Source organism: Muntiacus reevesi, chromosome 8 (genome assembly GCF_963930625.1).
Source record: "Muntiacus reevesi chromosome 8, mMunRee1.1, whole genome shotgun sequence".
Classification (NCBI taxonomy): Eukaryota; Metazoa; Chordata; class Mammalia; order Artiodactyla; family Cervidae; genus Muntiacus; species Muntiacus reevesi.
Genome location: NC_089256.1, coordinates 61,671,378 through 61,684,568, shown reverse-complemented (window position 1 = coordinate 61,684,568; position 13,191 = coordinate 61,671,378). Strand labels below are relative to the sequence as shown.

Genomic DNA, 13,191 nt, shown 5'->3' with positions numbered 1-13,191 from the left:
ATGATCAAGTGAACCACAAGGATGTGTGATGAAAGGATGTACATTTCAATTTTATTCTGCGAGACCTCTTCTCTCTATATAAGTAGGAAAGAAATAAACTGATGAAATTCCAGGGGAAAGATGGAACTCAAACATGTTCTCATAAGAGACTATGTGTCCTAAGGCAGAGGTTCAGGAGAACAAGAAACCAGAACTGTTTCACCTGGGTTTCCCCAAGGCCTGAACCCAGCTGAAAGACATTTCTTTCAGCATGATGTCCCTTCAGCTCTAGTGGTTCAAGGAAGTGGGTAGCTTTCTCTTTGTCCTGCTGACTCTGACATCCATCCTGTGTATGATTTTAACCACCAAAGAAGCAACTCAGAAGAGTTGAACCACCATAACCCATGCAGGGTGGTCTAAGGATGCCAAATTCCAAAAGTACAGGCTCAGCACACACCCAGGGAGGTTGCCACATTTTGCGACTGGAAAAAGTAAATTTGTCTTTTCTATGCTGAACCATTCTGAGGGAAGAGCAAAGATCCCTGAGGACTGGAATGTTAGCTATGGAACAACTCTTCCCCTATAGCCCAAGACCCTGTCAAGGCTGACCTCTGCACTAAGATCTGTGGCTGGTCTCACTCTTTGGAGGGTCTGAAGGCAGACCTGAACTGTCCATACGGTACCCACTGGCCACATGTGGTTAGTGAGCATCTGGAATGTGGCTAGTCTGAATTGAGCTACATTGTCTGTTTAAATACGCACTAGATTTTGAACATTTACTTGAAAAAAGAACATAAACTATCTCATTAAAATACAATTAATTATACAACAGTGATTGTATGTTGAAATATTTTGCACAAAGGTGGAAGAAAACATTATTAAAATTGATTTAATTTGTTTCTTTTTATTTTTTAAAATTCAGCTACCAGAAAATCTTTAATTACATATATGGTTTACATTATATTTCTATTGAAAAGCTTTGATCTAGACCATGGATTGGCAATTTTTTGAAAAGGACCGAACAGTAAATATTTCAGGCTTTACAGATCCTCTAGACTCTGGTGAATCTGCCAAACTTGGCTGTTTTAGCATAAAAGCAGTCATAGATGATAGAGAATACATAAATAAAAGAGAGCAACTGTGTTCTGATAAAACTTGATTTATAAAAATAGGTAGCAATCCCTTATGATTATACAGTGGAGGTGATGAATAGACGTACTCTTTTCCCAATTTTGAACCATGTTCATGTTCATGGAACATTGTTCCATGTGCAGTTCTAAGTATAAGTTACTTCACGGCAAATATAAGGAGAAATAGTGGAAGCACTGACTGATTTTCTTTTCTTGTGCTCCAAAGTCACTGCGGACAGTGACTGCAGCCATGAAATTTAAAGATGATTGCTCCTTGGAAGGAAAGCTATGACAAATCTAGACAGCATATTAAAAAGCAGAGATATCACTTTGCCAACAAAAGTCTATATAGTTAAAGCTATGGTTTTTCTAGTAGTCATGAGAGTTGGACCATAATGAAGGCTGAGTGCCGAAGAATTGATGTTTTCAAATTATGCTGTTGGAGAAAACTTTTGAGAGTCCCTTGGACAGCAAGGAGATCAAACCAGTCAATCCTAAAGGAAATCAACCCTGAATATTCCATTGGAAGGACTGATGCTGAAACTGAAACTCCAGTACTTTGGCCACCTGATGTGAAGAACTGACTCATTTGAAAAGAACTTGATGCTGGGAAAGATTGCCATTTCCTCCTCCAGAGGATCTTTCTGACACAGGGATTAAATCCATGTCCCCTGCATCTCCTGCATTGCAGGCAAATTATTTACCACTGAGCCACTGGGAAGCTTCCCATTAAATCTGTTAATATTTGCTTTATAGATTTAGGTTTTCCTATACTATCTGCATATATGTTAATAAGAGTTATACACCTTATATATTGTTGTATTGATCCCTTTATCATTATATAGTACCCTTCTTTGTCCTTTGTTATAGACTTTGTTTTAAAGTCCATTTTGTCTGATATTACTACCTTCTCTTTATTGCTGTTTCCACTTGTACAAAATATCTTTTTCCATCCTCTCACTTTCAGCCTGTGTATCTTTAGCTCTGAAGTGAGTCTCTTGTAAGTCACATATAGACAGGTACTCTTTTTTAATTGAATCAGCCATTCTATGTCTTATGACTGGAGAATTTAATCCCCTGACATATAAAGTAATTATTGATAGTTTTGTACTTACTGCCATTTTGTTATTTGTTTTCTGGTTTTTGTAGTTGTTCTCTGTCCTTTCCTTCTTTTAGTTTCTTAACTTGTGGTTTTATAATTTTCTTTAGTGGAATGCTTGTGTTCCTTTCTCTCTGATTTTTGTATCTCTGTTGTAGCTTTTGATTTGTGGTTATTATGTGGTTCATATATGTTGATCTGTAACTATATTTATTTGTTTCAAACTGGTACTCATTTAAATTAAAACACATTCTAAAAGAACTACACTTTTTTACTGCCCCTTCCTCATGTTTTATGTTTTTGATGTGTATTTTACATCTTCATGTGTATCCCTTCACTGTTCACTGTAGTTATGCTTAATTTTATGATTTTTTTATCTTTTAATTTTCCTACCAGCTTAGTTAAGTGGTTCATCCACAGCCTTCACTACATATTTGCTTTTACTATTGGAATTTTTCCTTTCCTATAGATTCTTACTTCTTATAGCATTTTCTTTCCATTTTGGATCATCCCTTTTAACATTTATGTAGTATTGATGAACTCTTTTAGTTTTTACTCATCTAGTAAGTTATTTCTCATTCAATTCTAAAAGATAATCTTACTGTGTAGAGTAACATACATTGTAGGTTTTTTTCTTTCAGCATTTTAAATATATCATGGCCACTCAATCTGGACTGCAAAGTTTCTGCAGAAAAATCAGCCGATAGCCTTATGGGGGTTCCCTTGTATATAACTCTTTTTCCCCCCTCTTGTTGCCTTTAGAATTCTCTTTATCTTCAACTTTTGTCATTTTAATTACACCTTAATGTGGGTCTCTTTGGGTTCATCTGGTGTGGGCTGCTCTGTGGTTCTTGTACCTGGTTATCTGTTTCCTTCCTCAGGTTTGGGAAGTTTTCAGCTATAATTTCATCAAATACATTTTTGACTCCTCTGTCTCTCTCTCTCTCTTTTCCTTCTGGGGCCTCTATAATGCAAATGCTGGTATGTTTAATGTTGTTCCAGGGGTCCCCTAATCTATTTTCATTTTTAAAATTTGTTTTCTTTCTTCTATTCTGATTGGGTGGTTTCCATTATTCTGTCTTCCAGACCACTTGTGTATTCTTCTTTTTCACCTAGTCTGCTGTTAATTCCTTCTAGTGTGTTTTTCATTTCAGTTATTGTATTCTTAAGTTCTGACTGGTTCTTTTTTATACTTTTTAGTTTCTTGTTAATATTTCCACTGTGTTCACCTATTCGTTTCCCTAGTTCAGTTAGCATTCTTATTCCTAATGCTCTGAACTATTCATCTGGTAAATCATCTGTTTCATTAGTTGTTTTTTTCAGGTTGTTTTTTTTCCTGTTCTTTCATTTGAAACAACTTTTACTGTCTTTTTATTCTGCTTAACTTTTTCAGTCTTTATGAAATTAGGTGAAACAGTTCTCTACCCTGGTCTTGAAGGGGTGTCCTTGTATGGGAGCATCCCTAGATAGCCTGCATGTGCCCAGTGGCTTTGGTGGGAGAGCTGGGTCTGACATGAGCACAAGTCATATCTTTCCTCAGGGTGTGCTGGCAGCTAGCACCTTGGTAGGTTATGGGCTGGAGATGGAGGGATTGAAGCCAGAGCCAGGTGTGACTCAGATTTCCCCTCAGCTCAGTGGCCATCACTGCCCTGTTGGAAAGGGGTCTGGTCTCAGATTGCTAGAACAGGGGCCCTGAGAGTTGGGTCTGAGGTGGTTCTATTCTGTGTGCTCTCCCCCTTTCCCCAGAATTGGTAACTTTGCCCCAGAGGGAAGCAGTGCTGGAACAAGACGGGTCAGAGTGGGCACCTGGTGTGGACTGGGGTGTGTGCTGGGATGGTCCTAGCACATAAGTCAGAATTCAGACTACTCTGGATCTGCCTCCTCCATGAGCACCAGTAATGGCTTCCCTCGCCCCAGTTTGGGTGCTGTGCAGGTCTGAGCCACTACCCCCCAAACCCCCACAACACTACTCTTCCAAAAGCTGTGGCAGCTCTTGCCCTAGTGTCAAGCTGCACCACAGAGAGCGAGAGCAGCCAAGTGAGCACTTAGCTTGGGCTGAGTCAGTCATTGGTGCAGTCACAGGAAACTAGCTAGAATCCTGGGAAATTTCAATGTGCTTCATCCACCTTGTTCCCAGGAGTTTTCAAACCAACTAAGGGGACACTTCTTCCCTGTGTCAGATCCCAGGGCTGGGGTGCCCATATGCAGTTCAAACTGCTCACTCCCTAAAAGGTCTTTGTAATCCCCGTCCTTTTTTGTGTCCCTGGGAGGGGACCAGTATGGTCCTGACCTAATTCCATGTGGATCTTTCTTACAGGTTTGGTTGTATAAGTGTCTTTCTGCCAGTCTCATTGTGGTTTTCAGTGAGAATTGTTCCACGTGTAGATGTAATCTTGATGTGCTTTTTGGGAGAGGTGAACTTTGTATCCCCCTACTCTGCCATCTTGATATCCTCTCTAGGATCATTTTGTATATTTCCTTTCCTAGTCCTAGATATGGCCATTTCTCCAGGGAGCCCAGTTCTCTTTTACTGGAGAATGGTATGAGAAACTAAGATCTCAGAGGTGAGTGTGCTCACCCACTCAGAGGTGGGTGGGGTCTTGTTTTGATGCCTGGAACCAACTGTCCACCTAAGGAGATACATGTATCTAAATCAATGTGTGTGTATGCATATAATGAGGTTTATTTCTATGTCAATAGAATACCCATTTTGACAACCAAGTCATTACTCCTCAGTGGGTAAAACTCTCTGACAGAATAGGATATCTGAACATTAACATCTAGAATTTTACTCCAAACCAAAAGAAGAAAAAGATGGGTTTGGGGGACTTGGAGCATCCATTTTGGGTTTTTTAAATAAATTTCTCTTCTGGTCTCCTCCCTCCTTCCTCCATGTTTCTGCCTATTTCCCAGAAGTGGCTTATTAAGCTTTATTCATTTTCTGGTGGGAGATGTGGTTATAAAGTTTGCCAGTGTTGACAAAAATGGCAACTGTGGCCACAAGTCTCCCTGGTTGACCTGATAAACTTGTTTGTGCAGCTAATGGATGTGGAGCTAAATGAGACTGTTTTGCTTTGGGAATACGATCTGAAGCTACCAAATCCTGGGTCTATAATATAGCACAGACACTAGATGCACCTTCTTTTTGTCCTCTCTGCAGGGAAGTAGAAGGGTCCTTGTGTTATGAAAAGGGGACCAGCCTAACTACACCCAACACTACTTCAAGATCATATCTTAACACCAAAACCCACCAGGAGGAGTCAAGGAAAGACTATCACTGAGGCACAGCCCCACACCGAGCTGCTCTCACTGTACCCAGTCTACTCTGCCACCTGCCTGCCCATTTGTTCAACAAACGTGGATGTAAGATACTAGGCACAGGAACACAGAGGTGGATGAGGCTCTTGCCTCACTGCAGCTCCCAGTATAATAAACAACACAGACATTAAAAATAAATAACTAGAATGCAGTTTGCTATGTATCATTTTGGAGCAAAGGATCTTAGCTTGGATCCATGGATATCCTTCAAGGTGTTCCCTTAAAATTAATCATAAAAGTTATACATACTGGGTATTCCTTGTTTGCTCCCCCATTACATCTTCTCTATAACACTCTGTGTCCCAGGAAGCTGACCTCTACTGTCTCCATCAGATGGGCTCACTAGCGGCCCATGGGCTTTTAGTTGGATTTGGCCAGTGAGATGTACCACTATGAAATCTGAGAGGGAGAGAAAAGTAGGACTATAGATTTCCCCACCAGTGGCAGCATTCCTCTGCCCAAGGCCACAGCTCTTACTGGCTATCTCTCTTACAGCCACAGCTACAGTGCTTCTTGAGTTCCCCTTTGTCTTTCAGGCTTAGTGATGGTAACTGTTCCCTGCTTCTCAATAGTCCAGAGTGCTTCACCATCTGTATTGGGTTTCCTAAATTCTGCCCATATCTTTGTAAACAGTACCTACATCAAATTCCATTCAATCATTCTGAGAGTACAGAACCCTAAAAATATATGTATCAGATTCTCAAAAAGGTCCATGACTCAAAAGAGGTTAAAAAAAGCCCCTTCAGCAGAAGTACATACAAGGTGATATGGCTCTAAAAGGAAAGTGTACTATCTATAATTCTGTTGGCTTCACAAGTGCTCCTCTCGAGATGCAAATCTGATCCAGTTATTCCCCTACTTAAATCCTTCAGTGGTTCTCAGAATAAAGACCAAACTCCTCCATATGCCCCACAAAGCCCCACCTCATCTACCCCTCTCTAATCTCACTCCAAACACTCTTTGTGTTCTGTACTCCAGCTGTTCTGAATTTGGGGTTCTGAACTTGTGTCAGGCTCCCTTCAGCCCTGAAACCTTGCACATGCTGATCCTTCAATCTGGAAAGCCTCTCCCATCTTCTCTGTTCATTTTCTGGGCCTTGGCTCAAGTGAATCTTCCCATGGAACTTTCCTGACCCTCAGTCCAGGTCAAGTTCCTCTGTTACATACCCAGTAGAACCCTGAATACATCCTCCAAAGCACTTATCTTAGTTTGCAATACAATTTTGTGTTTTGTATTTGATATTTATTCATGTCAGCCTCTCCCATACATAAACTGTAAGTTCAGTGAAGGATGGAACCACCTCTATTTCTGCTCATAATTGTGTCCTCAGCCTTCAGCACAGAGCATGATATGTCAGAGATGCTCATAAGTATTTGCAGAGAAATGAATGACTGAAGGTTATTTGAATCAAGCCATGAAGGGTCAGTTTTCCAGGAAGCACAGACCAGGAGTCTAAGGCCACCTGAGAGCTCAAAAACTGGTTAATCTGCTCAGTACATCCAACATAAATTTTCTTAGGCAACATGCAATGTCCCCCCACACCCCTTTCCCAACCATGGATCAAAATAACTCAGAAACATTACCTTTATATCAAGAGTGAGCATCAGCTCATACTGGTTGTAAAAGTCCTTGGAACTGGGCAACTGGTACTCCTTCGCTGTGCCCAGGAATGTCTCAATGTCATTCAAAGCAATGTCAACGCCCTCTCGGGACTGGCACTTGTCTACAGCTTGGGAAGCCAAGAGGTAGATTCCTGCTTCACACCACTGGCTGACCTTTTGGAAAGAAACACAGTACTCTGTGCAGTTAACCTGCCCGCAGCTTAGCCACCACCATCCTCAGGAGGTCTAAGCTCATATGGGGTCCACAAGGATTCTGAGACAATAGGCAATTGTCATGGGATACCATGTCATCCCGCATCAAGTTTAGAGGTCCAACCACTGTAAATATAATCATGAGGTGGACAAGACCAAATCAATTTTATATCTACACACTTTTTAGGAAAGTCACTTAATCAAAAAATATATCACATAAACATTCTTATCCACTGACAGTAATTGCCACATCTCTAAGAGGAGAGAGTTGAGTTATTTCTATGCTTGGTCTAACCATAGAAAAATACAACCAATGGCTTTTTGGGTCTAACCTCTAGGCCACTTTTGTTGCATCTTAATTGGTTACAAGAACACAGAATGAAAAATGAGGTTTCAGACCTGGGCCCTCCATGCCCTCCTGACAGAGGGAATATCTCTTTTAACAAGAATAACATTTTCCTCTGTCCACATTTCTATTTGTCTTTCCAAGGGAAGAATCTAAGGATGCAAAACTCTTGACTCAGAACAGCAGTACTTAAACTTTCCAGAATGTTGGGATGAAATCACATAGGTAAAGAATTCTAACAATTCAATTTTTAGAAAACTTAAACGAAAGACAGGGGCCCTTGTGCTGTCTGAATATGTATATGAAAAGAAGCTTCCCTTGCAAGTACATCTGCATTCCCATTTACTGTGTTACCTAAAGGGCTATGTAAAATAACCGTACAGGGGAAACAAGATCCAAAGGGAGCTCCAAAGTAGGTATCTCTAAGTGCGTATAGGCAACTTAAGTCTGTCTTGACTTTTCCCCTAAATTACCTACACTGAATGTGTACTACGTTTAGAATAACAAAGAAATCATGTAAAGATATATTAAAACGAATGATTCCCACTGTCTGGGGATGAGGAGGGGAGTGGAATGTAAGTAGTGTCCATGAATAACTGTTTTCCTCCTCCTGATATTTTTGGATTTTCAAAATAATATGAAATTATGCTTTGATACATACTGTAAAAACTTTCTCTTTAAAATCATGCCTATATCTGCAGAAAACACTAGGATGGGGTCTTCTGCAGAGTCACAGCAGCTATTTGTTCACACACACACCCCCTCGACAGATAGCATTAGGCTATTATGTCTGGAGCAGAAATGGAGAGAGGAAACAGCAGCTAGCTCATCTTGCTAAGAGCGCAGCACACAGCGCAGGCTCTACTCCAGGCCCTTCTGAGCCACTTGCTTCTGGAGCAGCTGTATTTCCTTGACACTAAAATCCCTTTGGCAACGGGATGATGTAAACAGCCTGGGCGGGTGCTCCCAGCTATCAGAGAGAAACAAATGTGGGAACGGAGCATGCTGACTCATGGTATGAGCCCTGTGTTGGCTGGAACAGCTGACAGGGAAGGCTCCAGAAGTCACGGCCCCTGCTGACTGGCCACCTGCCTCAGAGATCACCGCTGAAGGGTAGTGGGGTGTGGGGGGAGGCACCCCCTGCCCATGAGCACTCTGCATACAGAGTTGTGGTCTTGGAATTTGGCCATCCTGACCTCAAATCTGTAAGCCCCTAATTACCCCATGTGTGGTCTTGGGCAACTTTTTATTTCAGGATTCCTCAGTATTGTCTAGGTACCACCTGCATCAAATCACCTGGACCCTTGATGAAAATACTGATTTCTGGGCATCATCCCAGACTTACTGAACCAGTGTCTCCAGAGTGGTCCATCAGGAAATCTGCAATTATAGCACACTCACCTTATGTACTAAATGCTGTGACTCATTGACCCATTCAACTATGTTGAATATCAATTTCTATCTCTTAAATGAGGCCATTATTATATTCCTCACAGGTTATATTAAGGATTAGATAGATGATGCAATTATGCCCCTGGTAGGAACATAGTAGGTGCTCAATATATGGTAGGAGTGTATAATGGTCATTATTACTTAGGTTTCTTTAAAAGGATTCACAATCTGATGCCTTTAATGAGGAGAAGCACTTTGCGAGTATAGTGCTTGGTTCTCTGTACACTTGATGGGGCATCAAGAAGGGCCAGGCCAGGTCAAAACACACTTTAAGTCTGAGTCCACACAGAAGACATGAATTTTTTTTCATTCAAATGGGAAGTGGTGGATGGCTAGGGCATTTTTTACCTTCCATACTTCTATAACTTCAGATTGGTACAGTTTTTAATGTCTCTTGAGTGCTGTTCCACATGAAGCACTTTATCTTCTGAACAACAATGAGGGGTAGGGAGGGCAAATATGATTAAGACTGCTTCACAGGACATTTTGCATACATCATGGTCACGGCTTAGTTTTGCTCACCTTGTCCAACCTTCTATGCAACTCCAAGGACTTTTCTAATATGTCATGTTTCTTTTTGTTTTCATTGATGAAGTTATCACAAAGGTGCCTGAGCTCCGCACACCTGGGTCTGATGGAGTCCACTGCATAATGGTGGTTTTGGATAAGCTGGTCCCCAATTACTGCAAGCAGCTGGGCCTTTTCCAAGAACTCCTGCAAAGTGAACATACACAGCCAAGCATCAGAAGCTGAGTCACGGTGAGGCTGGGATTTGCCTGGCACTGTGTGCTTCAAATCTGGGGAGAGGCTAGGGAGATGGTGATCAGGTTTTAGGCTGAGAGCATGGGAAAGCGCTGGGATGGGTCAAGGTCCCCAGGAGGTCTAGCCTAGTCCAGGGTCATCTGCACTCTGAAGAAGAGTAAGTCATTCATTCAGATATTTGTTGAGTTCTGGGTTAGGCACTGAGGATATAGCATTAACAAGCTAGGATTTTTCAGTTCAGTGGAGAACTCAGATACTAAATGAATTATACAAATAATTAACTTATTACAACTGTGATAAGTTCCAGGGCAGAAGAGCATGAAGTGTTACACTGGACAGAATTGGAGACTGAATTATCCTGTCAACTGAATGGGAAAGGAAAAGGGATAGACATGTTGCCCCGAGAACAGAGGAGAGTGAATTGAAGTTGAGACAAGATAAAGATCTGGTTTGGGCAATCCTATGGAGAGATCATGAGACTTAAGAAATATGTTTGTCTAAGCTGTTTCTTGCAGCCCACAAGGTCCCTGACTGCTCTCGACGCATCTGCTCAGCAACCGCATCTCCTACCTTTTTCTGCACAGCTTGTTTTGTTCTAACCACATGTGCCGTGTTTTCCTGTTTTTAATTTATTCATCATATATTATTGAGGCAGAAAAGTTAGCACAGCAGCCTGAGACTGTCGTCCTTAGAAAGGTCTGTTTGCAAGGCTGGTCCTTGGCTAGCACCTAGGAAAGTCAGGAGGGTTCCTATCATCCTTCATTAGAATGACTCAAGAGACTTCCCTGAGTCAACTGGAGGTACAGTGGATAAGAATCTGACTGCCAGTGCAGGCGGCATGGGTTCAGTCCCTGGTCTGAGAAGATTCCACATGCCGTGGAGCAACTAAGCCCAGGTGACACAACTACCGAGTCTGTGCTCTAGAGCCCTCAAGCTGCAACTACTGAGCCTGCATGCCTAGCGTCTGTGCTCCGTAAGAGAAGCCACTTCAATGAGAAGCCTGTGCACTGCAATGAAGACCTAGAGCAGCCCCCCAAAATTTTTTTTTAAAAAAGGAATGACTTATGATACCTAAACTGTTTGTGCAAAGAGTATGTTTTATGTTGAAGACCTGCTTTCTTCTGAGAGTCTGGAATTCTGGTTTATGCCAGGCAGAGGCCACCAACATGACACAAGAGCCAAAACCTAAAGTGAGGGACAACCATGCAGCACTTGGCAGAGAGACGGGAGCATGTTTGACATGTTCAGGCAGCAGGAGGAAGCCACTGGGGCTGCAGCAGAGAAAGCAGGGAGGAAAGGATGAGACATGGTTAGAGAGGAAAGAAGAGGGTCTGACCAGGGAGGGCCTTGCTGCCATTGTGGGTGCTTTGTCTCTTACTCATTATGACATGGGGTGTGCTGGAGGGTTTTGAGGAGAGGATCTTATTCATATTTTTGAAAGGATTGCTTCAGCTGTGGTGTCAAAAATGGCAGAGAATAGGGAAAGCAAGGAGACCAGTTACAGTGCGACTGCAGTAATCCAGGTGAGCAACCAACTAGCTGCGATCTCTGCACCCTTCCCTGGGATGTTCCTCCCAGGTCGAAGCTCTTAGCCAACCTCCTCCCAGGCCCACTCCCTCACTCTGTTTTCATTTTTTAAAACCACTCACCTCTATCTTAAAGTATTTTCTTTCTTTACTTTAATATATGATTCCTTCTTCTTCCACCAATGCCCACCATTACATAAGCTTCCTGAGATCACTTAGCAGGCATCCCATAAATATTTGGCCAATAAGATAAAAGAACAAATGAACCAATGAACTAGGGGATTCAGTGATCTGCTTGGCTGGAATTGTGTGAACGACACTGACCTGAGTCAAGACAGAGGACTGCCATATCCTGAAAGGCCTCAGGACAGAAGGCCCACTCACACCCTCACCGACCATGTTGGGCATCCAAGCTGCCGCATTTGCCCTGGTTTAGCTTTTCATAGTAACACAAGGAATCATGATGACCTCAGATGATGACAATGTGACACTCTATTAATTTACAGTGGTTTATGATTTCAACAATTTTAAAGCTCCTGCTTCCTACCCAGTCAATCATTCACCAAGTCCCACAAAACACACCTCCTTCTTAATACCTTTAGAACTCTGAGCCCTTCCCTACCACCTCCTTGTCACTGTGTGTGCAGACCTGGTGCTTTCTGACTGGGATAGCTGGTCTCCTTGATTTCCTTTAAACTCTCCTTCAAGTCATGCTCCACACTGCTGATGAAGCATCAATTCCCTCATGATGTCTATTCATGTCTATATCACTTCAGAGCCTCAGATCCTTTCCTGGCTCCCTACCATATTCAGGAGGAAGTTCAAACTCCTGAGGAAATGCACAAAAGGTCTTTCACTACCTGGTTCACACCTGTGCCTCCTCCTTGTTCACTCTGTCACCCTGTCCTCTGCTGTAACTGGACTAATGACTCCTTTGTAGTTCTCCAGTCAGATGACTTTGAGCCTCCATACCTCCTCTACTCACTCTTTCTGCCTAGAAAGCCCCATCCTTCCCTCATCAACCCTCCCCTTACCTTCTCACCCCTACCCACGTACCCACACTACTCTGGAACTAACTCCAAACCACCCTTCAGAGTTCATCTACTTCAGGAAACTTTCTCTGACTCCACCATTTTATACTGATGCCCCTCCTCTGTGCTCCCATAACACTCTATGCCTTTTTCAACCAGAACATGAACTTGACTGTGTTGTGATCAGCTATCTACTGCCTGCATTATCCCACAGACACTTGGCATGCACCAGCTCTTTTTCAGCTGCTCTTTAAGAGTACACAGCACGTATTAGGTACTTAAGAACAAATGATTGTTGTGCAAAACAAAGGATTATTGTTTGGGGATAATGATATGGGAATAAAATGATATGAATCAAGCAGCGTTATTTAGAAGAACTTAGGGACAAAATACCCAGTGTGCTTATTTAAAACAGCAAAGGCCCAGATTGGACACCATCACTCAAAGAATGTTGCAATGCTAATTCCATGGGCAGTGATTTTGGACTGATTTGCTCACTCCTGTGTCCAGAGCTCAGAGCTGTATGTGGCATGGTAGGAAATCAATAAATATTTACAGGATGAATATAAGAAGTAGAACTGCTCAGCCACTAAAGATTGAACCTAGGAAACATTCTACAGCCCAGAATTTTCCCCACCACCTCTGTGAAATCAATAAAAACATTCACTGAGAACTTACCATATGCTAAGTACTGTTCTAAATGTTTACATTAACTATTCCTTTAACCCTTCACA

General features: G+C 42.1%; 2 protein-coding genes across 9 annotated transcripts in view; one reads left to right on the top strand and one right to left on the bottom strand.

The window, feature by feature from the left end:
- MCF2L2 (MCF.2 cell line derived transforming sequence-like 2) overlaps nt 1–13,191 on the bottom strand; it is a 272,578-nt gene that overhangs the window by 145,074 nt on the left and 114,313 nt on the right. For all 8 annotated transcript variants that reach the window (XR_010664264.1, XM_065943474.1, XM_065943477.1 and 5 more), the window contains exons 11-12: nt 9,661–9,852; nt 7,110–7,301 (exon numbers count right to left, since the gene is read on the bottom strand). Coding sequence is in view for 7 of the 8 variants with exons in the window: in XM_065943474.1 (XP_065799546.1) it covers nt 7,110–7,301; nt 9,661–9,852 (384 nt within the window). In the remaining variant the exon portion in view is untranslated. The remainder of the gene's footprint in view (nt 1–7,109; nt 7,302–9,660; nt 9,853–13,191) is intronic.
- B3GNT5 (UDP-GlcNAc:betaGal beta-1,3-N-acetylglucosaminyltransferase 5) overlaps nt 1–13,191 on the top strand; it is an 80,344-nt gene that overhangs the window by 53,990 nt on the left and 13,163 nt on the right. The gene's annotated exons all lie outside the window — the stretch shown is intronic.